This window comes from Rhinoderma darwinii, chromosome 6 (genome assembly GCF_050947455.1).
Source record: "Rhinoderma darwinii isolate aRhiDar2 chromosome 6, aRhiDar2.hap1, whole genome shotgun sequence".
Taxonomy (NCBI): Eukaryota; Metazoa; Chordata; class Amphibia; order Anura; family Rhinodermatidae; genus Rhinoderma; species Rhinoderma darwinii.
Genome location: NC_134692.1, coordinates 139189627 through 139217576, shown reverse-complemented (window position 1 = coordinate 139217576; position 27950 = coordinate 139189627). Strand labels below are relative to the sequence as shown.

The window sequence follows — 27950 nt, the reverse complement described above, 5'->3', positions numbered from 1 at the left end:
AGCCAACACTGTTTATGACGGCACTCCCTAGATGGCACTGTTCATGGGGCACTATCCATCTGGCACTGTTTATGGTGGCACTCTGGCACGGTTTACGGGGGTGGGACTCTATCTGGTACTGTTTATAGGGGAACTCTCTAGCTGGCACTGTTTATGAGGGCACTCTTAAGGTGGCACAATTTATGGGGGGCTCTATCCGGTAGTGTTTATTAGGGCACTCTTTATCTGTCACTCTTTATGTACTCTCTAGCTGTCTGTAAACCATATTTATTTTGTGAATACACTGTCTATATAACTTCAACTCCCCTGACAAGCCATGATACAATGCTATCTTGCCAATCAACAGCCATCTTGGTACACCAAACATCTTTACAGCAGCCATGTTTGTACTCCACGTCCTGCAATACCATAGCCCAGTTGCGTCGACACTACAGTAAGGCACCAAAACAAAAGGTGCCCTAAGTGCCAGATCCCGAAGTAAAATGTTCTCATTCTAAAGGCGCCATAGATATAGTGATAAAAAGAGGTCGTGTAAATGCATCAATGTTTACTATTCTTTTCCGGTTTGAGTACGTAACACATTGCGTTATAATAACAGGCACAGCTCAAGACAGACCGGGTCTTGCTGGCGGTATCCGTGTCATTTATTTATCACGCCCATTAATATGATTGACATGGCACTGAACCAATGATAGGGAGGATCCCCTCAAGCCGGCCCGGGGTCCTCAGACAAGTTGGCCTGTCAATCAGCAACCATCTTGGTACAACAGAAAGAGGCCAACTTGCAGCCATATTTGTACTCCACGCCCAGGAAAACGTTACTCTAGTCACGTCGACACTATAGAGCGGCACCAAAACAAAAGGTGCCCGATCCGCCTGATCCTTAACAAACATTTCTTGGACTACGGTTGTCAGAGACATAGTGGAATTATTGTCACATAAACGCGTTTTTAACGGCTCGCTGTGTATCCACTTCCTCCTACGCGGGCACAGAAGAAGTTAAACGTCACTAAAGAGGCAGGCAGTAGCGTGGACGGCCTCATTTCACTGGGTCTTACAGGTTCGTTGAGCGTCACGCCGTTGCTCCGCCTACTAGTGTGATTGGCATGTCGCTTGACCAATCCTAGTGAGTATTCCCTCAGACCGGGCCTGTCACAGCAGCCGGCCGCTTGCGCAGCGACTACCGCTCTCTGGTTGTGTAAAGGCGAGGGAAGCGGGCGGTGTATGGAAGCGGACGCCTGACTGTCTGAGTCTTCGGCCATGCCCGTCTCCAGCCCCGGGTGAGCCATGTCCGTTAGCGGTTACAGCGACCTGCGGGAGAAGCTTCAGTCCTTGTCCCGGGAACCCCCGCCGCCTCCGCCTTCTGGGATGAATAAACGAAAGCTGCCGGCGTCGGATACAGAGGAGGAGGGGGCAGTGTCCGATAAGGAGGAGGAAGAGGCCCGTAAGGTGCGCTCCGGTATCCGCCAGATCCGACTTTTCTCCCCAGAGGAGTGCTCCAGGATCGAGGCCAAGATAGACGAAGTGGTGTCCCGGGCCGACAAGGGGCTGTACCGGGAGCACACGGTGGACCGGGCTCCGCTGCGCAACAAGTACTTCTTCGGTGAGGGCTACACGTACGGGGCGCAACTACAGAAGCGAGGACCGGGCCAGGAGCGGCTCTACCCCAAGGGCGAGGTGGACGACATCCCAGACTGGGTCCATGAGCTGGTGATCCGGCGCCTGGTGGAACATCGGGTTATCCCGGAGGGTTTCGTCAACAGCGCCGTCATCAACGACTACCAGCCCGGTGGCTGCATCGTCTCCCACGTGGACCCCATCCACATATTCGAGCGCCCCATCGTGTCCGTGTCCTTCTTCAGCGACTCCGCGCTCTGCTTCGGGTGCAAGTTCCAGTTCAAGCCGATCCGAGTGTCCGAACCCGTGCTCTTCCTGCCGGTATGCCGGGGCAGCGTCACCGTGCTCAGGTAACCGGTCACACACACACACACACACACACCGCTGTTACAGCGTTCCCTGGCAACGTCTCAGTGCGGCATGCTGGGACTTGTAGTCCTCCTTCCCTATGTTTCCTCTTCTCACTGGTCTGTTCTTGTAGTCACACTCCATCCCCCTTATTGATTGGGTTTTATAGTACCCCTTTACTGTCTGGGACCTGTGGTGCCCCACTGCCTCGGCAGCCGCCCCGCTGGTGCCCCATTGCCTCCGCAGCCAAGCCCAAATGTTATTGTAATAGGGCGGGAGGTTACACAGCTGCGGGCGGCTCCTGACGTGGCTGATGTCTGGGGGGTATTAATGGCGGCCACCTGGATCTCCCCTCATAAACCACTGCACTGAGATCAGCCGAGTAACAATTGTTACAGGGGAAGGAGATAAGCGGCATCACATGTCTGGTGGCTGCTTATCCGTTGTGTAACAAAAGGTTGGGAATGTTGAGATCTCATGCGATCCTTGTTCCTGCTGAGATCGGGTCGGTGCTCTCGAGGTTTTGAAAAACTACAACTCCCAGCATGCCCTGGCAGATTTGATACTAGGCAGGATGGTGACTCCTATAACATGAATGATCCGGTGCCCCTCGCTCCATCCTGGCACCAGCCGTCTCTTTCTGGAAGTCTCCTGTGACATGCCATGACAGGGCAGCCAAGTGTCAGCGGCTGTGCGGGGGAGGGGGAGGCATCGTAATGTCTGTTCCAGGTGCTGGGGCCGCGTCGCTGCTTATTTTCAGCTTCCTGTAAAACAAAACATGGAGATGGCCGGGGGCAGGTGGGCACAGAAGTCTCCAGGGCTTGGCATGTTACGCTGACTGCATGTGCCAGGCTGAGGGCACCTTCGTGATAACCTTATTAGCCTTTATGTAATCTGGTTTTAGGGGCGCAGTCATTCGCGTCTGATCCGGGATTATATCTATTTTATTGACCCCACAGACGGGCGCATCGGCTCCTGATAGAGAGGGGGGGATTATTCTGGGGTCCATCCTACCTGGTTAGATTGTTGTGTGCCTGGTATAGACCCCCCCCCCCCCCTTCCTGATGGTTTAATCCTGGCCTCACCTTACATTGTATTATAGCGGCAGGAAATGTGAGCGGGTTTTAGATGATGGCGTACAAGGAGACGTTCTTCCGTGCTGGGCATGTTACGGGACGCGGCCGCCCTGAAGAATAAGCATCGTACTCCCAGAAATGGCGTAGCCTTAACCCCTTCCTGCTCTGTGACATACATGGGGGGGTGGGGTGGTATGGAGCGGGCTCACGGGCTGAACCAGCTCAATGATCAGCGGGTGCCGGCTGTATATGACACCCCGCTCCAACAACCGGGATCGGAGATGACTTCAATCCGGTATCCCCCGCTATCCTCCCATTGTCTACCCTGTGACATGATTTCAGGGTGCCAATGTGTTGTAATGGCGCTGAGGACCCCCGGGTACGCCATGTTACTCCTCCCTTGAAGCATTCTAGTCTTTGTTCTCCCCCCCCCCCCCCCATTTGCGTATGTGATGAAGTGTAATGTAGACGTGTGACTTACCCGGTGCTGCGTTTCATGGGCCGCCGTGTGGTCACGTGATCTCCGTTCTGACTGTCTCTATCCCGCTGCGTCGTCTGTACGGACCGTGTGTCAGGCTCTCAGTGTAAGTTCACAAGCGCCTCGAGGTGAGCGTCCTAGACAAACGTTGGGACCGACGTCCGGCCCGTACAGAAGACGCTGCGGGATATTGGGAGTCGGAGTACACGTGAAATACAGCACCAGGTAAGTTACTGCACGGCTGCGTTATGCGTTACACTACCGGTGCGAAAAACCAAACCCGGAGCGCTGCTCCTAATAGGACAATCCGCCGCAGTACAGAAGGATTACCGTGTAACGTAGCAGCGGGAAAACTTTTTTTTACGTTTAACCCTTTCCCGACATCCGCCAAATATATACGGCTGAGGTCGGGTGGGGAAGAGCGGAGAGGACTGAGGCGGCTCCATAGAAAAAGCGCGTCGGCTGTCAATTAAACAGACCCATTTTCCCCCAAAAGCAATGTGAAAAAAGGAACATAAAAATGGAAGTATCCCAATATACCGTTATTTAACCCGCACAGCGAATACCGTAAAAAAAGTATATATTTATTATGCCAAATCGTTTTTTTTTTTTTTGGTTTTGTTGCATCATCGGCCACAAAAAATGGAAATAAGTTTCATGTACCCCAAAACGATAGCTCGTCCCACAAAAAAATAAGCCCTCGTACCACTCAATCAACGAAAGATCAAAAACGTTCCGACTCCCAGAATGTGGCGCACAAAATCAACTTTATTTTTAACCATTCGTTTTTTTTTCCTTGTAAATGATAAAATATCTATAAATAAAAGGGGTTAAACAGCCGGTGCGGGGGTCGGCTCGCCCTCGATCATCCGTGTGATCGTGTCCCCAGTGACAGTCACGTGTCCGTTATTTCAGGGTCTTCCCATGTGTCCTATTAGAGCTGATCTATCACTGCGGATAAGTCGCGGGGAGATTACATCGTGCTGAGCTTTCCTTGGCTTTACCTGTAACTTTGTTCATGCTGAGCCTCCTGGTGCACAAGAGAACGCGCAGCGCAGTGACTGACGGGTGCAGCGGGGGTGGGGCTGTGTAACCATGCAGGGTCTGTGGAAAGCTGGGTGACGCCGGCCCTGCAATGGCTGCCATTAGACGTGGTCCGACAGTATCTGAGACATGTCTGAGGACAAGTTATATTTCGGGGCGTGTGGCTGCGGACAGCGTTCATTGCGTCATTGCTCAGCGCCTGTTTTGATTATTTATCCCGGGGATGACGCTGTAACGCAGGGGGGCCGCGTGTTGTGGGGGGTCTGCAATTCTGGAAGTCCTTACTCCTCCTCAGTGTCTCGACTAGGAAAGTTGCGGGTGTGAATTAGGGTCTTCAGTCTTAAGGCGCTGGACTTGAATTTGCGCTGCTCCCAGTATATGGTGCCGCACATCTTTTGTTTTTGATCAGGTCCCCCGAAACCTGCGCGAAGTTTTTAGGAAATTTTGTCCCCTGCATGATCTGTTATCAGAGCTGCAGAGAAGTCATCTGCAGAAATTGCTGCTTGTAGTCGCCATGATTATCCTACAATCTAATATTTCTCTTTGTTGCGCTTTTGGATGCGGTCTATTGTCCCCTGTTATCTACCATTTCAGGTTTAGCTGTAGTGTTCTTCAATGGGATGAGTGACCGGAAGTGCCGAAGCCTCCCCTGCCCCCGTAATCGCCAGACCCGCTTCCTTCTGTGACTGACATGTGTGACACTGTGTAGATCTGTGGTTTTGTCTCATTGTGTCGTCTTTCTTCGCAGTGGATATGCCGCTGATGACATCACGCACTGCATACGACCACAGGACATCAAGGAGAGACGCGCAGTTGTAATACTTAGGCAGTAAGTTTCTTGTTTGTTGGCACCCGGGGTACATGCTGTGCCATGCTCCTACCCGGGCACATGTTACTTAATGTGTGATATCCGCTCGACTCATCACCCTTGGAGTCTTGGCACCCAAACGAAGGGCGGCCTCCTGGAACGAAACAGGAATTTCCCCTCGGGCAGGTTTATTTATTTTTTATTTTTTTCTTCATTGTTCAGACAATCTTAGCGTGAAATTCTTAATCCATGTGAGGTGTGGGATGTGCGGCCTGCAGTTCGGTTTCTAGCAGTAAATCGCGTACGCCTGGAATTCATGGCGAAAATGTGGTGCCAACTCTGATGTGGAATGACACGACTGCTGGCCGGACAGCTGCGTGACGTCAGTCTGGTTGCTAGGGACACTCTGCCTAACAACCGGAGTCTTCTCAATGTGCTGTCAGGCCACGTGTCCCTACAGCTGGTCTGTCAGATTACACAGGTCTGGACTCGGTCTAAGGCCTCATGCGCACGTCCGTGTTTCCCTTCATTGTCCTTTCCGTTTTTTTTTTGCGGCTGGCACACTGAACCAATCATTTATATGGGGCCGTGCACACATCAGCGTTTAAATCCGTTCCAGCAAATTATAGAACATGTTCCATCCCTGTCTGTTTTTTATGGGCCCGCAAAAGTAACGACCGCCAACGGAAATCATCCGTGCGCTGTCTGCGTTTTGCGGATGCGTTGCTAGGAAACGCCTGGGACTTCCAATCACGTGACCCTCTAATGGGCGCAGGCCGCAAAATACAGATGCCGTACAGAAACAACATGGCCGTAATATACAGACATGAGGAACAGTTGTGGAAGCGGCTCCGAGGCATTACGGACCGAAATACGGACACCGGGGTTTATAGTTTGCGGCCCGAACAGCGGCAATGGTCGCGTACGTTAGGCCAAAGGCAGGATTGCCCCTGAGCAGAGGGCAGAAATGCGGCACGGAGGCTGGGCAGGACAAAGCACAATATGTATGACTGATCCTTATTTTCATTCGGACTTAAAGGGGTATTCCTTCCATCTCCGCTGTTACTGTATCTCCCGCAGCGTTGTATGTTGCGGCGGTGCGCACGCTCACCCCGCGCTCCCTACACCTTCATGCGCTGGTGTATATTATATCGGGATCTGTTGCTGGATTGTTGGCTCGTGGTGGACGGTCAGTTCTGATCGTGTTTCTTTTATTACAGAACGAGAACAGAGGCTCCTCGGCTGGAAATCAAGTCGCTAAGCAGCAGTTCTCAACCTGAAAGGCTGTCCGGTAGTAACAGACAACATATCCTGAAACCAAAGCGGTCCCACCGCAAGGCTGACCCTGACGCAGCTCACCGGTAAGTGACCATCTCCACGGTTATGCTTTGTGACGGCACGGACCGTATTGACCCACAAAAAAAAAAAAATCTATATATATTTTCTCCCCGTACCAATTCCTTCTGCTTTATCACTGTACATGATTGGCCAATCAGAAAGGAGGAAATCCAGCGCTGGGTTGACATTCTATCCAGTGACTTGCGTTTCCATGGTGACTCGTTCTTAGTCATAGTCTGGGAGTTAATCAGACGGGCGTGTCTAATAATCATTACATTTACCGAAAAACGTAGAAAAGTCAAGTGACTCGCGAGCGAATTGTTCTCATATGTGAGGACGTGCAAAAATACAAATCTAGCATCAATATATCAAATACTGACGGCCTATCTTTAGGCTCCGCGGTGGTCCGTTTCTCCGCACCCCCTCCCATCGGCTGTTTTGAAGTGGTATTCCCGCCGCGATCGCTCTGAGGCGGTGGACTTGCTGTTTCGTGCGCTCTTGTTAGCGGCCATAGCTGGGCTGTCAGCGTCACGTGAGCTGTTGACTGACGGGTTGTAGACATTTTTGCCCATAAAGGAGCTTTTATGGATTTTAATGGAGCGCTGGATTTCCTCGTTTCTGATTGGTGTGAGAAGTTACCGGACTACGATTGGATCTATGCGCGGACGGAAGAGCCGAAAGTTTTCGATTTGTGTTTGAACTTACGTGATGGTTCATAGTGTGAATTTAACCCCTTAATGACCGGGCCTGAAATGGTCTTCATGTTTTTCAGCAGCCATAACATTTTTATTTTTTCATTGACGTGGCCGTATCGGGCCCTGTTTTATGCGGGAGAATTTATTTATTTATTTATTTTTTCATAGTTTGGAGGTAGAATATTAGAAAAAGCGATTCTCGGCCTAATTTTTTCTTTATATTTTTTTATCCCGTTCACGTTTCACGCTAAATAACCCATTCAATTAATTCTTCAGGTTATCATGGTCGTGTAGATACCTAATATGTGTAGTCTTTTTGTTTTTATTTAGTGTAGGGGCAATAAAATATATTATACTTAAAATAATGCCTTTTTTTTTTTTTTTTTTTAATCCCATTTAGGGAGAACTTTATCTATAACTCTATTTTTTTACTGATAATGTATTGGCATACTCCTGTATAATACATTACATGGCGTCACTATGACACGGGCTGCTGTTAGGGCATCACATAGTTTACCCCAACAGCAGGCAAACGGGACAGACAGCCCTGGGGTCCTCTCTAGGTCCCCAGGGCTGACTGCAGAGGGATTCCCTGCTCTGTGATCACGTCACCGGGCTACCAGTCACGCGATCAGAGGGGAGTTCTCTTTTGGTCATGCCGTGGCCAATGGACCGCGGCGATCAAAGGGTTAAGCTGGGCTCCGAATGTTTACCGACCCCCAGCTGTATTCAGCGGGCTTCTCGAAGCAGGAGATGTAACGAACTGCTCCTGATCTTAGAGGATGAGCGCGCATCAGCCTCTTCTACAGCGACGCCAAAAGACGTCGCTGTAGACTCAGCACATGCACCGCCTGCTGTCAAAAGATTGTGGGCGGTCGTTAAGCAGTAAAGGGAGGTTTCAGCCATTGATTGTAAACAAAAATGATTCCATTCACTGACTGCAAGCAAAGATTTAGAAAAATAGTGAGAATTTGAGGGTAACGGGGTAATCATAACTTAAACGTTAGACATATCCACGGTATGTGCCAAAGTCTGACAGATGCCGTTCACAGCTCTGGGACTTGCACCTCTCTCCTAAACAAAGGTCTCCCAACCCCTGTCCCCCCTGGCGAGGCGCCTCTCATACGTTCTCCGTTCTTTCCTATGCGCTCGGCTGTTTCCGTAACTCCTACAGGAATGAATGGGGAGAGCGCATGCGCGGCCACCTCTCAAATCATTCTCCGCCTAGAGACGGCAGCCGCCTCACCGGGTTCTGGAGACGGGAGCCGCGTGTATCAGACGTTTCTGGTATATCCTGTATATATGCCATGAAGGTCTAAGGTGGGAATAGCCCTTTATATAAGACCTAAGATTATAAGACTGATGTATATTGTAACGGGCCGATCACGTAGCTCTGCGGGGGTTCATCCCATTACTCGCGGATATCGGTCGGATTTGCCTTTTAAGACTGTGAGATTTGGGGGTGACCGCCCGGCGGAAGTCCCAGCGCCTGAGAATCAGGATTAATAGGATTTTCATTTCTAGACCTCCGAGTTGTACAAAAAAAAAAACAGACCCAGGGTGGGGATTTATCTTGCCTCTTGGCTGTTACTGTTCATACCTCTGTTAACCCCCTCCTGCCTTCCCTTGCAGACCTCGCGTTCTCGAAATGGACAAAGAGGAGAACAGACGGTCCGTGCTTTTACCAAAACCAAGGAGACGAAGCAACTTCAGCTCTGAGAACTATTGGCGGAGGCCTTATGATTATGTGGACAACTATACAGATATGGGAGAGGACGAGGACAGCCCGGCCCGCAAAGTCAAAATGAGGCGACATTGAGGCAGCTGGTGCAGGGACTCCGGTCCCTCTGGTCGGTGGATTGTGGAACCACATATGTATCTTTTTTCTTTTTTTTTTTTTCTTCTCCGCGGCTGTATTGGAAGGCCCAGTCCTGTCTCTTCTCTAAATCAATACGACATGTTCTGGATTCAGTCTCTCTCACTGTCCAGCTTGTTTCCCTTTTTATTCGTATTTGGGTCAGGAGTTTTAATGCCGGCAGTGCGCCCCACGTGGCTGTCCCGGGCTTTGAGCTGGCGGTTTACAAACAGCTGGCGTGGCGGTCTGGAAAGTATCCACGTGTACGGCGGCGACCTAAACCCAAAGCTTGCAGGGGACGGTTTGGTTGACGACGTTTCAATGTTTAGTTCAGTTTTTTTTTTCCTTTTTTCTTTTTCGTTTCTGTCCCTGAATCTAAAAGAGGAAATACGACGAGTCGCAGACGGCGATGAGGCGCCAGCGTGCACCGTCCTCCGAGGCAGCGGCGGCCGCCATGTCACCCCCTCTCTCACCCTCTTACAATAAGAAAATTTTCTTAGGAATGGTCTTCACTGTTTTCCGGATGATTAAATATGTTACAAGGAAATCCAGATGTTTTATTTCTAGCAATATAAGCACTAATAATAAAGTATAAGAGCAGATTTCTTTTTATTCTGTATCGCCTCCAGTTGTCTGTAAATTATCCAATTAAATTTTTTTTTGCTGAAGTCTTAGGTTCTGTTTATAAGAGCGCCGCGACCTCTAACATTAAGGGGTTCTCTACTTAAAGCGGTTTTTAGAGAAATCATACTGCATTATGGGATGGGGGTGACGTGACTGCTACCAGGCAGCTCCCATTCATATCTGAGAGTCTGGTTGCTAGGGATACGCTTCCTAGCAACTACAGTTTTTACAATGTGGTTGTCGGGCTGCACGTCCCTAGCAACACTGATCTTCAGCTACAGGCAGAGTGCCAGGACTTATTATTTAAAGGGTAACTATACCTTTCAACAAACTAGAGACCTGTCACATGTGCTCGGACCCTCAAACAAAAAAGACTCCCACAAAAAGGCCTTTGAAAAAAGGTTAGTGTAACTATACTTTCAGAAAAAACTCTTGACATATCAGAAGTTTTGATTGGTGGAGGTCCGAGCACTGAACCCACCACCCCCCCCCGAGCGAGTGGTGTACGGGCCCAATAGAAAGTCTGAGAGTCCGTGGACTGCTTGCTCAGCTTTCTGAGGAACCGCAAGGAGAAATGAATCGGCGCTGTGCTCACCCGAGTGGTTCTGCTGCTTTTTTTCAGCGATTGGTGGGGATTTCAGTTCTTGGACCTCCACCAATCAGAACTTCTGATCTGTCAAGAGTTTTTTTTGACAGTATAGGTACGCTAACCTTTTTTTCAAAGGCCTCTCTGTGGGAGTCTGACGTCTGGGACCCTGTAAGTCCGCACAATGAAGGGGTTCTTGGCGCTCTTGCCTGGTACTGAGTTGTAGTACCGGGCACAGCCACATGTGCTGATTGGCAGGGGTCCTGGAAGTCAGTCCACTTCTATAATAGATTGATAGCCTTACCCTAAGGATAGACCGTCTGTGTCAGGCCAGATTCACACGAACGTGTCTGTTTTGTAGTCAATCTAATCTGTGGCTTTTCAGCACGAGCTCCGCAGTAACGAACAGGCCGCACATTTTCACGTCTGCAGTGCGTCCGTTATTTCATGCGCGTAAGGTTGGATTGACACGAGCGCATTCTGTCTGTCGTACACAGACTGTCTAAAGTATTTCCTGGACTGAACGCACTGCACGGGGCCGGGCCATAGTTATATGACGCTTGGTGTCCCGCACGGTCAATGGTTTTGCACACGGAACTGAAATGCGTTAAATACGGAAACAAAATGCGCTGTTTTGTCCCTGCCTGATGTAGCGGAGCCCACCCTGTTTGCCGGCTCTGCTCTGCAGTAATCCTGCTCTTGCTGATGTGGCCGGTGTATTTTTAGTTCCCTGCCTGTCATTAGTGACCGCTCTATGTTTGGCTGCAGAGGATTATCGGTTCTTGTATACGGGGTATCGGTACCCAGAATCGTACCGGCCGCCATTCCCTGTAAACTTTCACACTACGCCTCGTTAGTGTCCAGAATGCGTTTGTGGTTCTTCATGTTGCCCTCCGTTAGGGTTAATGCTGGGAGCCAGGTGAAGGGGGTCTGGGTATCGACTATTCATGTTCTCTGCAAACTGTGTCCATCATCTATACTACTACATCATCATCCGCTACTGACATCGATGGCACGAGGCTGTCAGAGCCGCTCTCATATAGCCTATGCTCATAGAGGGGGGGGCGTCTCTCTATCACATCCATATGTCCTAATCAGGTTTATGGACGGGGTGGTCTTCATGAAAGGATTTATATTTGCTGCCATTTTTTACCTGGCTTTTAGGGTCTAATATGGAATGAAGTCTACTTTCTCATCAGATTCACAAGCTGCGCTCTCCCCCATGCTTTACCCTTCAGCTCTGCTTGTTGAGATTAGTTTACCATTATGCCAATACATAGACAGCAGGTTTCCATTACAGCAAGAACAAAGTAATTACAATTACGTAAGAAAAAGATGATCTGGCAACTGCTGGACATGAAGGAGAAGAACCGAAATAAGGGGAGGAGCCTGGACAGTAGTTTTGGTGCAGAGATGCTGCTTAGGAGCACACTATGTATCCGTCCTGGTCCCTGTAGGGAATTCCAAATTGTGTTGCAGGTTTTCGGGAAAAAATTGGATGATATGTCGTCATGACTATGGCTAACCTTAGTTTTTTCTGAGTTGCGATTTTTACGTGGCGGAATTGCAGTTTTTCCGCCGCAAAAAACGCGTTTTGTTGTGGGTTTTAACTCTGCCTTAAATTCAATGGGGAAAACCTGCAACAAAAAAAAACAGCGATTACAAAAAAAACAGCGATTACACAATATAACTTGAAATGCTGCAGATTAAAAAAAAAAAAAACGCCGGTCATTTTATGAACGTTTTTTCTGTGAATTTTTCACGCGGTGTGTGGATGAGTCTTGTTCACATCTCGTCCGCTCTGCTGCTGTATTACGCTGTGAATTAAATACGTTAAGGTGCCAGTCGTGGGTGGTGAAGCTCTGGAGTCTAGCATTGCTGTAGTTGGCGCAGCTCTGCCCTCATGTGCAGGGTTATTAGGTCTGCTCCACCAGTTATTGAAGTATTGATCCTCAGTGTTTGCAGGCAGGAGCGTACGTAACTCTCGGGCAATGCCAGGCAAGGTCACATCATAACTATGATCCGAGGGGGGTAAAGCTCGGGCTGCTGATGCCCAATGCTGGTTCTTCTTGGAATCATCTCCTCTGGGATCAGCTGCTTGTACCTAGAGACGCAGCTGGTGTCACCCGGGGCGAGGATTCAGTTTGCTGTACTAGTTCTGTATGTAAATATTTGGGTTAGTGTGATGTCATTCCCATCCCCCCGCCTGGCACCATCACCTGGGCACATGCAGTTCTGGGTGCATCATAAATTACAGGTGTATATGAACAATTTGCATATCTCCGCCCACTTCGCTTACATGGAGATTACCCTCCTTGATTTGGGGATTTGTTATAGACGTCAGCTATGGCCTCTAATCGGTCATCAAGGGTTAATTTCAGAACAGACCGCCACTAGGTGGCGCCAGACAACTATGACTAGGTATGTATATGGTAAAGTCACCTGACTAATATTACATAGACCTAGCGTTATAATATTGACGGGACCATTTTGTCGTAGCGCCGGATCTCACCCGGTTGTGGTAGACGAGTGTAGTAATAATGAATGAATACATTATATAGGATATAGTCCCTATAGCTCAATCCTCTGTTCTGATTTACACCTTGTCAATAAAAACTGAGCAGCAACATTGAGGGTGGAGTTCCCCTTTAATTGGACATAGTGGGCTGGGCTGTGACAACCGCTTTTTATATTTCCTATTTTTTATTTATTTTTAGTCCTTAGACATCGTTTTCTGCCCCGTCTGTAATAACCGGACTCCATTATCACTCCCATCGGATTGTTACCCAGCTTTCCCAGGCTCCTGAACGTCATATGTGTCTTATCATACCTGAGCGTCATTCTGGAATATAGGAAAGCTGTGTGTAAGCTGCAATACCGACATATTGCTTGTTCCCTGCAGTGTTTCATGTTTGTTTTTGTGAATGGCGGACGGATCAGGACAGGGCTGGAGACTTGTTATGGAGCCTGACGGTTCGGGAATCATCCGGGCTAATCTGTGACTCCGCGACCGCTTCATCCTGACCTAATTATAATCTCACAATCCGGAGCAGAGATGGCAGATTAATGGCTTTCCGGGGACTACGGAGGACATCTGATCGCAGCCCCCTGAGAGATTTTATGTGGCGGGTTTCCAGGGGACAAGCTGAACACAGGGCGGTCCCCCAAACCTATGTTATCACTGGAGGAAATCGATTCAAGCGGATTTTCGTGTCAATAAAGCGTAATCATTGTATAATGAGCAGTTCTGCAACTTTCGATTATACTTTGTGTCAATTGTTTACCATTTACAATATCTCTGCTTGCTGTCAGTGTACCAAAGCATTATCTGAGGCTGATATCCTGTCCTGATCATGTCATACTGACACAGGCGCACAAGGGAAAGTTCCGATACATTTTGACGACTCTTCATCTGCGTCAGTTGGACTTAATCAGGACACAATATCAGCCGCCAAAAATTTCTACATTCACTTATAGCAAGCAGAGATCTTTCAAATGATAACGAATTGAAACGCAAAGTAGATTAGAAAGTTGCAAAACGTCTTATTAAGGGGGGGGGGGGGGGGTTACCCTCATCTATCCCAAGGTAGTCGTCCTCTTCGGACATTTCTTCATTGAATATATTTCTGGGAAAGCTCCCACAGGGTTTGTTATCCAGCTTTCCCAGACTCCTCAATGGCTCTTTATACAATGTTATGTCTCTGTTCTCTCATCTCTGCATAATTAGGCAGATTTATTGTTCAGGAGTCTGGAAAAGATGGATGACAGACGCTGTAGGAGCTGAAAGGGTGGCTGTCTGTCACCCAGCTTTCCCAGAAACAGATATCACTTTTTTTTTTTATTCTCTTAAACAATTACCCTAATAATAGAGGGTCTTCATTTTAAAGGGTAACTAAACTTTTGACATATCATAGGGACATGTCAGTAGTTTTGATCGGTGAGGGGCCGAGCACGGAGACCCCCACCGATCGCTAAAACGAAGCGGCAGAAGAGCTCGTGTGAGCTGATTAGTTTCTGACCGACTTTCCTCAGAGCGCTGTGCGGGCTCAATAGAAAGTCTGATCTCGTACAACGCTTGCTTGGCTTTCCGAGGAAATCCGATCAGAAACTAAGCAGCGCTCACCCGAGCTCTTCTGCCGCTTCGTTTTAGCGATCGGTGGGGGTCTCAGTGCTCGGACCCCCACCGATCAGAACTTCTGACATGTCATTATGATATGTCAAAAGTTTTTAAAAAGTTTAGTTACCCTTTAAGGTCCTGGATGGCGGCCGATCCTCGAGTCACGGTGGGTAAACTGGAAATGAAATGAAACCACAAGGAATTTTGCGAGCTTCACCGCGCATATAATCAGCTGCAGATGTTGACCTGACGAGGGACGAATACAGGGAGGAGGGACGATCCCAAACAAACATCAGGTCCTGCCCCGTTATTACATCCTCCGATTATATCCCATTGTTATATTACGCTGCCTTGTCCATATCATGTATTCATTCACACAGGCCGCTAGCCAGAAGAGCTGACAATCTAATGTCTCTATCACAGCTGTGTGCAGATTACATTACATAAGTGAGTGCGTAGATACGAGTTACGTCCATGGGGAACTATTTATATTACATTTCCAAAAGTATGTGCCCCCATTACTAATGATTGAGCTTACGTCCAGGTGCATAGAATCCGTTGCCATGGGGGAATTTATCAACGTTTTTATGCCACTTTATTGGCGTAAAAAAGTTGCATATTTTGGAGCATGCCATATTTGCACTTAAATGTGACACTATTTTCATTTCGCCAATTTTGAAAAGCGGGCAGGGTTAACCGGGAGGCGGTAGGGGCCACCAATGGACTGGTATTTTTACTGTTAAGTACGACAAGAATTTGGCGCAAGTTATAGCACAACTCTACGCCTGCTGATAGCAGAGACCTAGAACAGGAGCCCTGAAACACGTAGTGCAGAAAAAGTATTAGGTTTGCCGGTTGTGTCTATTCACTGACCGCAAGCATAGATCTTGAAAATGGTGAGAAATGAAAACAAATTTTATTAGGAAGTTGCAGAACTTTTCATTACACAGCGAGTATTTTTCCATGAGACTTTACAGGATGACCCCAAATAAATGTTTATGTATTTTTGGGGTTTTCAAGGTCCCTTTAAGCCGGAACGTCTGTAAACAGGATCTGTAGATGATTCACAACATGACACGTGGAAGGAAATCACAAGACTATTGTTCCTTCCAATGTGTTTGTGTCTTCAAAGTAAAAACAGATTTGTGATGACGCTGAGCATATTGTCAACCATAGTAGAATAAAACGGCAGCGTTATCTGCGCCACTTCTTTATAAAGTTAGAACTATTTTGTTAGGACTTTTGATCTCATAAATAAAAAGGCAATAAAATAAACTGATAACAGATGTAATAGAGATATAACTTATAATACTGCAATACCTTAATACAACATAAGAGGGCGCTGTGTGGACTGGTTTTGGAATTGCAGCTACAGTACCACTTTTTACCACTAGGTGAAGACCTTCCATTCAAAGACATTGCACTTCATATGCCAGACCATTGGATTGACTACAGAGGAATAACTTCAAGCTCCTGGGCCCCAATGCAAAATCTGTGACAGCCCCCCCCCCCCCCAACTACCATGTGACATTTATGATACTGGGGTCTTTTTATATGGCAGCCCTCAGATACCAGGGCCTGTGTGCTGCTACCTCTACAGCCCCTATAGTTACCCCCTCACTCACCACTATGTCACTGGATAGATTTGTAAACCTGTGGCTCCTGAGCATGCGGTTGTAGAACTACATATCCCATTCAGGAGTCTGGGAAAGCTGGGTGGCACCCCCTGTGGAAGCTGTATTGGAGTCCATATTGGCAATCACTAAGCTTTCCCAGATATGGATATAACTAAGAAATGATTCAAAGATCTCTTTGCATATCTAGGTTGGAGATCACTGCTGTCAGATTTGCCATTCAGGAGTCTGGTAAAGCTGGGTGACAATGCATATGGTAGCAGTAATGCTGTACATATTGGTTATCACCCAGATACAAAGACTTCACCGGTCTATAATCTACCTTCTGTCTTATAAGAGGCTCAGGCTGCTGCTCTGTCACTCCCCCATGCTTTACACTGCAGCTCTGCTTGTTTCAGATTAACAGCCCCCATCTTTTTTTTACAACATTTTGGAACATGGCTGTGGGAATTCACAACAATCAGCCACTAGAGCATTAGTGAGGGCGACCACCGATGACCAGAGCAGGAATGGAGGCAAATAAGGTTTCCATTCACTGACAACAAGCAGACATCTTGAAAACTGTGCTGCATTGATGCACAAAGTTTATTAGAAAGTTGACGAACTTTATTTTATATTGTTGATAAACTTTTTTGCATTACATTGGTCTTAACATTCAATGACATCCCTTGACAGTAGTCCATGCTGGGAGTCGTAGTTCCTAGAGAACCACATGCTGGAGAGCTCTGCTGTATAATAATAATGAGAGCCCTGCAGTCAGGGTGGATGAGCCGCCCCGGGCTATTTAGGGAGTCTCCACCAGGATGTTGATTAGAAAAAAACTAAATAAACTTCTAGAAACTACATCTCCCGCAAGTCTTTGCGTCGAGTTACGCATGCGTGCAAGACTCCAAGCTGAGCTGCGGCTGCCAGATTGACTGTCGAGAGCGGAGCTAGGATCCGGCGTCTGTGATTGGCTGAGCGGCACGTCAATCACAGCCCGGGCTGGATCAAGTTGCCCGGCCGCTTGTGTGATTGAGCGCTGGCTGCGGAGAGTGGCGGCGGCTGTGAGAGCTCCGGGACCGGGCAAGATGATGAAGTTTCGCTTCAGGCGGCAGGGGCACGACCCCCAGAGGGAGAAGATCAAGCAGGAGCTGTTTGCGTTCAATAAGGTGAGGGGCCAGTCTTTAAGGGGGGCCCCGTTTATGAGGGGGAGAGCTGTACAGGGGTCTTGTACTGTGTATTTGGTGTGACTGAGAGAACCCCCCCCCACCTCTGTGTACCCCAATATATTGAGGCTGGCGTCAGAGACATTGGGGGGGCCTTACTGCTCCCCTCCCCCTTCTTATGGTAGAGATAAGGGGTGTGAACCCTATTGTGGATAATGGGCATGTTATGTGGGTGAACCCCACTATACACCCCTCTTTAGGGTAAGGGGCTGGGTGCGGTGGGGTCCTCTTCAGATGACTGGTCTCTGCCGTCCCCCCTTTGAAAGAACTGGCAAGGGATTGTGGATGGTGTGAACCCCATCATTGTGCTCGGCTGGGGGTTGCAGACTCTAGTAGTAGTACTGGGAGGGGGGCATTTTGTTGAACAGAACCCCCCCCCTGAGAACCTGGTCCCCACTCCTGGCAGTGGCGTCCTGGACACCAGTCTCTGGTTCAGGAGGTCCCAGTGGTTGGGCCCCAAATATCAGACATGTTTGGCCCCTCCAGTCAATGTACATGTGTGGTAACCCCTGTGGCTGGAGCAGAGGGCGCCGAGAACTTGTCCTCTGTACAGAGATATGGGCACTGTGCAATACTCTGCAGGTGTATGGGGGCGTGTTGCTGGAATAAGGTAGAAGTGTATGAGGTCTCTCAGGGCACCCAATGTTTGAATTGCACCTTCCCTAATGTCTACAGCACCCTCTTCATTTTTAGGGTTCAGCGTAAACCAAATATTCACTGTGAACACCAGTTTACATATAAAATAATCTACGTAATAGCAGAGTCACTGTGTACATACATTACTTATCCTGTATTATACTCCAGAGCTGCACTCACTATTCTGCTGGTGGAGTCACTGTGTACATACATTACATTACTTATACTGTACTGATCCTGAGTTACATCATGTATTATACTCCAGAGCTGCAGTCACTATTCTGCTGGTGGAGTCACTGTGTACATACATTACATTACTTATCCTGTACTGATCCTGAGTTACATCCTGTATTATACTCCAGAGCTGCACTCACTATTCTGCTGGTGGAGTCACTGTGTACATACATTACATTACTTATCCTGTACTGATCCTGAGTTACATCCTGTATTATACTCTAGAGCTGCACTCACTATTCTGCTGGTGGAGTCACTGTGTACATACATTACATTACTTATCCTGTACTGATCCTGAGTTACATCCTGTATTATACTCCAGAGCTGCACTCACTATTCTGCTGGTGGAGTCACTGTGTACATACATTACATTACTTATCCTGTACTGATCCTGAGCTACATCCTGTATTATACTCCAGAGCTGCACTCACTATTCTGCTGGTGGAGTCACTGTGTACATACATTACATTACTTATCCTGTACTAATCCTGAGTTACATCCTGTATTATACTCCAGAGCTGCACTCACTATTCTGCTGGTGGAGTCACTGTGTACATACATTACATTACTTATCCTGTACTGATCCTGAGTTACAGCCTGTATTATACTCCAGAGCTGCACTCACTATTCTGCTGGTGGAATCACTGTGTACATACATTACTTATCCTGTACTGATCCTGAGTTACATCCTGTATTATACTCCAGAGCTGCACTCACTATTCTGCTGGTGGAGTCACTGTGTACATACATGACATTACTTATCCTGTACTGATCCTGAGTTACATCCTGTATTATACTCCAGAGCTGCACTCACTATTCTGCTGGTGGAGTCACTGTGTACATACATTACATTACTTATCCTGTACTGATCCTGAGTTAAATCCTGTATTATACTCCAGAGCTGCACTCACTATTCTGCTGGTGGAGTCACTGTGTACATACATAACATTACTTATCCTGATGTCCGGGTCGCTCCCCACTGGTTAAAGTGAACGTGGTCAACGCTGCAGCAATTACGACCGTCTCAATAACTTCAAAATAAAAGTTGGGGAATGTGGTCTGATCGTGTGTGAAGCCCAAACGCTGTTTTCCGCAGCCGCCGAGATGATGGTTTGGCACCTGTGAACCCCTGTGAGGTGGGTACAGCTGGTCCCAGGCAGCAGCACAAGCCTCCCCCACTAATGCCCTCTCTTCAGCATGCAGCGCTACTCTTGGCGTCAAAACTATGGGAACCCCAGAGGGCCGCTAAGTTGAAGGGAATCCGTTGGTCACCATTTGGATCCATGGTGCGACTGATCCGTTACAGCGTTGTGGCTTCCGTTGTAAAACGGAAATCATGAGCCTCGTTTGGACATGGCCTTATCTGTGTGATTAATTCTTCTACTGATGTAGGTAAAAATGAACAAACATGTAAAACAACATGAGGATCCTATCTGCCAATACTGCATGCAAATATATATTTGATTTCCATCAAAATATTGTCAAGATTTCCTGTTGACAGCAATGAACAGCAATAAATCAGTCCACCTTTTGTATGGTTTCCTAGTGTGAATGGTGCTTGATTCTTGGATCACATGTGGAAAGAGTGTAAAAAAAAAAAACAACAATGGGGCAATTGCCCTCCTACCCCGTGTCTGGTTGGTAGTCTTCCACGTGAATGTGTCCAGAGTAAAATATTAAATCCTCTCTTTGGAAGGTGAAAAACGACAGGTAATTCTCCCAACGCGTTTCCTGCTGACCAGGCAATTCCTCAGGGGAGATAGGTCGCTGAAGCAGTGATGTCCAAAGTCAGGGCTTGCTGCTTAAAATGTAGCTGTCAATCTTGATAGAGAGGAATGCTCAATAACTTAGAGCATGTTAAATCAGAGCAGCAGTTATTTTCAATGTGCTGCTCAGCTGTCATTTCTTGCACAGGGAAAAACTCGATTAGAGCAAGTTTGCAGTGGCAAAAGGAATCCTTTAGATCAATCTTGCAGTGGCAACGATTATGTCCTTCCTGGTAGGAGGTAAACAAAGAACGCCTGTCCCTGGAGTCGGCACACGCCAGGGACAGGCGTTCTTTGTTTACCTCCTACCAGGAAGGACATAATCGTTGCCACTGCAAGATTGATCTAAAGGATTCCTTTTGCCACTGCAAACTTGCTCTAATCGAGTTTTTCCCTGTGCAAGAAATGACAGCTGAGCAGCACATTGAAAATAACTGCTGCTCTGATTTAACATGCTCTAAGTTATTGAGCATTCCTCTCTATCAAGATTGACAGCTACATTTTAAGCAGCAAGCCCTGACTTTGGACATCACTGCTTCAGCGACCTATCTCCCCTGAGGAATTGCCTGGTCAGCAGGAAACGCGTTGGGAGAATTACCTGTCGTTTTTCACCTTCCAAAGAGAGGATTTAATATTTTACTCTGGACACATTCACGTGGAAGACTACCAACCAGACACGGGGTAGGAGGGCAATTGCCCCATTGTTGTTTTTTTTTTTACACTCTTTCCACATGTGATCCAAGAATCAAGCACCATTCACACTAGGAAACCATACAAAAGGTGGACTGATTTATTGCTGTTCATTGCTGTCAACAGGAAATCTTGACAATATTTTGATGGAAATCAAATATATATTTGCATGCAGTATTGGCAGATAGGATCCTCATGTTGTTTTACATGTTTGTTCATTTTTACCTACATCAGTAAAAGTTATATTTTAGTACTCCGGATCTATTCTTTCTTTATTTTCGATACTACGGAGAAGTGAATTCACAATAATCCAGGTGGGGGATATACTACACCACGAATTATCTATTTGATTAATTCTTCAGCAATGCAGATTTCTCTCTTGTACTGATGGTTTGGTGCAATGTATCAGTCTGGAATCCATTGTCTTTAGTTCAGATGATTTGGTGACAATTGTAACAAACTCACAGCTGTAAGAAGTGTAGGCGTGAACAAGATTGTTTCCATTTACTGACGGCAAGCAGTGATCTTGAAAATAAGAATACTAAGGAAGGAACCAGTGTCACCGTGGATGTACAATGATGTTACAGAAGGATCCCGTGCCTAAATGGGCGATAGAAAGTCGAAACTCTGGGGACCCCTGCAACCCCTTGATTTGTCGTCAAGTGACACTCAAAATGAAGATTGACAATCCTCTCAATGTAAATTTTAATATTATTTATCTTGTACAGGTCCTGCAGAGCTTCACTCACAATTCTGCTTGTTACTGGAAGCTATGAACAAACTTGTTGTCAAACCCCTCTAAGGACCCATGGACGTGACCGTAGATTTCATCTGTAATTACGGATCCATTCATTTCTACGGCCGACGGATGACTTCCCGTATATTTATGGGAAGGTGTCTGTGCCGTACAAACCTTCTGTAAAAAATAGGTAATGTCCTATTTTTAACTTTTTTTATTTTATGGACGGTGCGTCCATAATTTTATAATGGGACCACAGCCCGCAAATGCGGGTGACTGTGTCCGTAATCACAGACCGTGATTACCGGCATGGTCGTGTGAATGGGGCCTAACAACTTTTTCTCCTACGTTATAAAATCTCCGCTAACTGTCCCCATTCGTTGTAGGAGCTTCGCTAGTTTGTCGACCAGCTTGCTGACTGCTACTAGTAATGACCATCAGAATAGTGAGTGCAGCTCTGGAGTATAATACAGGATGTAACTCAGGATCAGTACAGGATAAGTAATGTAATGTATATACACAGTGACTCTACCAGCAGAATAGTGAGTGCAGCTCTGGAGTATAATACAGGATGTAACTCAGGATCAATACAGGATAAGTAATGTATGTACACAGTGATTCCACCAGCAGAATAGTGAGTGCAGCTCTGGAGTATAATACAGGATGTAACTCAGGATCAGTACAGGATAAGTAATGTAATGTATGTACACAGTGATTCCACCTGCAGAATAGTGAGTGCAGCTCTGGCGTATAATACAGGATGTAACTCCAGATCAGTACAGGATAAGTAATGTAATGTATGTACACAGTGATTCCACCTGCAGAATAGTGAGTGCAGCTCTGGCGTATAATACAGGATGTAACTCAGGATCAGTACAGGATAAGTAATGTAATGTATGTAAACAGTGACTCCACCAGCAGAATAGTGAGTGCAGCTCTGGAGAATAATACAGGATGGAACTCAGGATCAGTACAGGATAAGTAATGTCATGTATGTACACAGTGACTCCACCAGCAGAATAGTGAGTGCAGCTCTGGAGTATAATACAGGATGTAACTCAGGATCAGTACAGGATAAGTAATGTATGTACACAGTGACTCCACCAGCAGAATAGAGAGTGCAGCTCTGGAGAATAATACAGGATGGAACTCCGGATCAGTACAGGATAAGGCATGTAATGTATGTACACAGTGACTCCACCAGCAGAATAGAGAGTGCAGCTCTGGAGTATAATACAGGATGTAACTCAGGATCAGTACAAGATAAGTAATGTATGTACACAGTGACTCCACCAGTAGAATAGTGAGTGCAGCTCTGGAGTATAATACAGGATGTAACTCAGGATCAGTACAGGATAAGTAATGTATGTACACAGTGACTCCACCAGCAGAATAGAGAGTGCAGCTCTGGAGTATAATACAGGATGTAACTCAGGATGAGTACAGGATAAGTAATGTAATGTATGTACACAGTGACTCCACCAGCAGAATAGTGAGTGCAGCTCTGGAGTATAATACAGGATGTTACCTGGTATTAGTATTTACAATGTGACTTTATATGTAGATTAGTTTTCTGGGTAATATATTTATAATGGTGTGTAATTATGGGAACTTGCTTTTTGTGGCATTACTGGCAGTTTCTTGGTGGCATTCAGCGTCCCCTGGCACCGTATTGCATCCAGTCTTGCTGGGGATTTAGTCCTGTATTATCTTATTGTGTTGCTACTAATGAGATGTGACACTGTCGGGCCGGCTCATTCCCTGGATATGGGGCGTGACGTGGACTGACTGCGTTGTAGAAAATTCCCCTGGAAAGAACCTGAGTCGTTCTCTTCTATCAAGTTATTAGAAAAAAAATATCTCCACTTGTGTCTTATTCTGGGTTACAACTGACGACCGTTACGTTTTACCCAGCTTTTCTGACTCCTGAAGAGCAAATCTGCAAGTAACTTCCCCTACTCCCCTTTCATTGCATATTTTTCTCTTCAGGAGGCTGGGAAAGGTTGGTGACTGTTACTATGGCGGCATTTACGTCTACTACAGGGGTTGTCGTCCGGCTTTCCTCGATTCCAGAGTGGCAGATATGTCTAGTTAAGTAGTGATTCGTCCCCTGAAAAGTTTCCTGCCATGTGGACGCTGTGCGGGCAGCCGTATGATGGGAGTTGTAGTTTGTCCGTGGACCACTGGTCTAGTGTGGTTGAGTCAGTGCAGATGGAGGGGAGTGTGCGCTCATTGTGGACGTCTTCCCTCTGACCACAGCTGCAAGGCATTAACTTTAATAAGTTCATAAAACGACAAATCTTGTCAGATCGCAGAAATACCTCATGGATATTGTGATTAACATGTGCATTGCCAGAGGTGGCCCACAGGGACCCAGCACAGGCCCCGATCCCTGGCACGCAGCTCCAGTGGACTCTCTCCTGCTTTGTCTCTTCCTCGCCTCTTATTAAAATCCCTCCTTTTTTTTTTTTTTTTTTTTTTTTTTTTTTTTTTTTTTTTACCCTCCTATAGTCCTGGGTGCAGCAGCTGGATCCCTCCTACACCCTCAGCGGAGTGCCACTTCCCTGACTCAGCCTGAGAGTAGACTTGTGTGTTGTAATAGATCTCGTCAGACAGCTGGGAGGCTGATGTCCTGTACCATGAACTGGTAAACAAAGCCTCCACCTCTCCTTCCCAAACGTCTTAGGCCTCATGCGGACGACCGTAAAGGTTTTTACTGTCCGCAAAATACTGATCCGATTGTTCTGGATAAACATCCGTAGCCGTCCGCCATTGCAGAAGCCCCTATAGACTTCTATGGGGTAGTCTATGTCGCAATTGCAGACAAGAATAGGACATGTTCTACAATTTGCGGATCATTTCTGCGGCCCGAAAGCACATACGTAAATATAAGGTGAGGTGCCGATGGCCAATAGAAATTAACGGGTCTGCAATTTCCCGTAATTACAGATTAAAGTTCTGGTCGTGTACATGTTAAAGGGTGATTCTAGTCACAGTTGTTATAAACCTCCAACTATATATTTGTTCCTAAGCTATATGGTACGGTTGTAGAATTCATAGTGTGAAAAATCACTTCCATCAGGCTTTGGGGTTGAACAACCTATTCATGTTCCCTTTAACTTGTACTCACTGGCGCCTCCTAATGAGGATGCACTTTTTTTATGATCTTACAAGATAAGTTGGGTAATGGTCTACTGCTCTGAACCGATTTCTGTATACCTGTTATATTCTATACAAGAATATAACTACTATAATACTGCCCCTATGTACAAGAATATAACTACTATAATACTGCCTCTATATACAAAAATATAACTACTATAATACTACCCCTATATACAAGAATATAACTACTATAATACTGCCCCCCTATATACAAGAATATAACTACTATAATACTGCCCCCCTATATACAAGAATATAACTACTATAATACTGCCTCCTATATACAAGAATATAACTACTATAATACTGCTCCCTATATACAAGAATATAACTACTATAATACTGCCCCTATATACAAGAATATAACTTCTATAATACTGCTCCCTATATACAAGAATATAACTACTATAATACTGCCCCTATATACAAGAATATAACTACTATAATACTGCCCCCTTTATACAAGAATATAACTACTATAATACTGCTCCTATACACAAGAATATAACTTCTATAATACTGCCCCCTGTATACAAGAATATAACTACTATAATACTGCCCCCTTTATACAAGAATATAACTACTATAATACTGCTCCTATACACAAGAATATAACTTCTATAATACTGCTCCCTATATACAAGAATATAACTACTATAATACTGCCCCTATATACAAGAATATAACTACTATAATACTGCCTCCTATATACAAGAATATAACTACTATAATACTGCCCCCCTATATACAAGAATATAACTACTATAATACTGCTCCTATATATAAGAATATAACTACTATAATACTGCCCCTATATAAAGAATATAACTATAATACTGCCCCTATATACAAGAATATAACTACTATTATACTGCTCCTATATACAAGAATATAACTACTATAATACTGCCCCTATATACAAGAATATATCTACTATAATACTGCCCCCTATATACAAGAATATAACTACTATAATACTGCTGCTATATACAAGAATCAAACTACTATAATACTGCCCCTTTATACAAGAATATAACTACTATAATACTGCCCCTATATACAAGAATATAACTACTATAATACTGCCCCTATATACAAGAACATAACTTCTATAATACTGCTCCCTATATACAAGAATATAACTACTATAATACTGCCCCTATATACAAGAATATAACTACTATAATACTGCCTCCTATATACAAGAATATAACTACTATAATACTGCTCCTATATACAAGAATATAACTACTATAATACTGCTCCTATATACAAGAATATAACTACTATAATACTGCCTCCTATATACAAGAATATAACTACTATAATACTGCTCCTATATACAAGAATATAACTACTATAATACTGCTCCTATATACAAGAATATAACTACTATAATACTGCCCCCTATATACAAGAATATAACTACTATAATACTGCTCCTATATACAAGAATATAACTACTATAATACTGCCTCCTATATACAAGAATATAACTACTATAATACTGCCCCCCCTATATACAAGAATATAACTACTATAATACTGCCCCTATATACAAGAATATAACTACTATAATACTGCCTCCTATATACAAGAATATAACTACTATAATACTGCCCCCCTATATACAAGAATATAACTACTATAATACTGCTCCTATATATAAGAATATAACTACTATAATACTGCCCCTATATAAAGAATATAACTATAATACTGCCCCTATATACAAGAATATAACTACTATTATACTGCTCCTATATACAAGAATATAACTACTATAATACTGCCCCTATATACAAGAATATATCTACTATAATACTGCCCCCTATATACAAGAATATAACTACTATAATACTGCTGCTATATACAAGAATCAAACTACTATAATACTGCCCCTTTATACAAGAATATAACTACTATAATACTGCCCCTATATACAAGAATATAACTACTATAATACTGCCCCTATATACAAGAACATAACTTCTATAATACTGCTCCCTATATACAAGAATATAACTACTATAATACTGCCCCTATATACAAGAATATAACTACTATAATACTGCCTCCTATATACAAGAATATAACTACTATAATACTGCTCCTATATACAAGAATATAACTACTATAATACTGCTCCTATATACAAGAATATAACTACTATAATACTGCCTCCTATATACAAGAATATAACTACTATAATACTGCTCCTATATACAAGAATATAACTACTATAATACTGCTCCTATATACAAGAATATAACTACTATAATACTGCCCCCTATATACAAGAATATAACTACTATAATACTGCTCCTATATACAAGAATATAACTACTATAATACTGCCTCCTATATACAAGAATATAACTACTATAATACTGCCCCCCCTATATACAAGAATATAACTACTATAATACTGCCCCCCCTATATACAAGAATATAACTACTATAATACTGCTGCTATATACAAGAATATAACTACTATAATACTGCTCCTATATACAAGAATATAACTACTATAATACTGCTCCTATATACAAGAATATAACTACTATAATACTGCTCCTATATACAAGAATATAACTACTATAATACTGTCCCTATATACCAGAATATAACTACTATAATACTGGTCCTATATACAAGAATATAACTACTATAATACTGTCCCTATATACCAGAATATAACTACTATAATACTGGTCCTATATACAAGAATATAACTACTATAATACTGTCCCTATATACCAGAATATAACTACTATAATACTGGTCCTATATACAAGAATATAACTACTATAATACTGCCCTTATATACAAGAATATAACTACTATAATACTGCCCCCTATATACAAGAATATAACTACTATAATACTGCCTCCTATATACAAGAATATAACTACTATAATACTGCCCCCTATATAAAGAATATAACTACTATAATACTGCCCCTATATACAAGAATATAACTACTATTATACTGCCCCTATATACAAGAATATAACTACTATAATACTGCTCCTATATACAAGAATATAACTACTATTATACTGCTCCTATATACAAGAATATAACTACTATAATACTGCCCCCTATATACAAGAATATAACTACTATAACACTGCCCCTATATACAAGAATATAACTACTATAACACTGCCCCCTATATACTAGAATATAACTACTATAATACTGCCCCTATATACAAGAATATAACTACTATAATACTGCCCCTACATACAAGAATATATCTACTATACTACTGCTCCTATATATAAG

The 27950-nt window shown here is 44.8% G+C and overlaps 2 protein-coding genes across 2 annotated transcripts in view; both read left to right on the top strand.

The window, feature by feature from the left end:
- The first annotated feature begins 1122 nt into the window (after positions 1–1122).
- Positions 1123–9927, top strand: ALKBH5 (alkB homolog 5, RNA demethylase). The gene is made up of 4 exons (XM_075830629.1): positions 1123–1967; positions 5312–5392; positions 6592–6732; positions 9037–9927. The coding sequence occupies exons 1-4, from the start codon at positions 1288–1290 to the stop codon at positions 9221–9223; spliced, it is 1089 nt and encodes a 362-aa protein (XP_075686744.1). The 5' UTR covers positions 1123–1287; the 3' UTR covers positions 9224–9927.
- A 7202-nt stretch (positions 9928–17129) lies between these two features.
- The window catches only part of LLGL1 (LLGL scribble cell polarity complex component 1), a 44383-nt gene continuing 33562 nt past the window's right edge, over positions 17130–27950 (top strand). The window contains exon 1 of the mRNA XM_075830628.1: positions 17130–17371. Coding sequence (XP_075686743.1) covers positions 17291–17371 — 81 coding nt within the window. The 5' untranslated portion in view covers positions 17130–17290. The remainder of the gene's footprint in view (positions 17372–27950) is intronic.

Coding starts and splice junctions, on each gene's coding strand:
- ALKBH5 (XM_075830629.1), top strand. CDS start 1,288: ATGTCCGTTAGCGGTTACAGCGACCTGCGGGAGAAGCTTCAGTCCTTG. Junction 1,968..5,311: donor GGCAGCGTCACCGTGCTCAG/GTAACCGGTCAC, acceptor CTTTCTTCGCAG/TGGATATGCCGCTGATGACA. Junction 6,733..9,036: donor GACCCTGACGCAGCTCACCG/GTAAGTGACCAT, acceptor CTTCCCTTGCAG/ACCTCGCGTTCTCGAAATGG.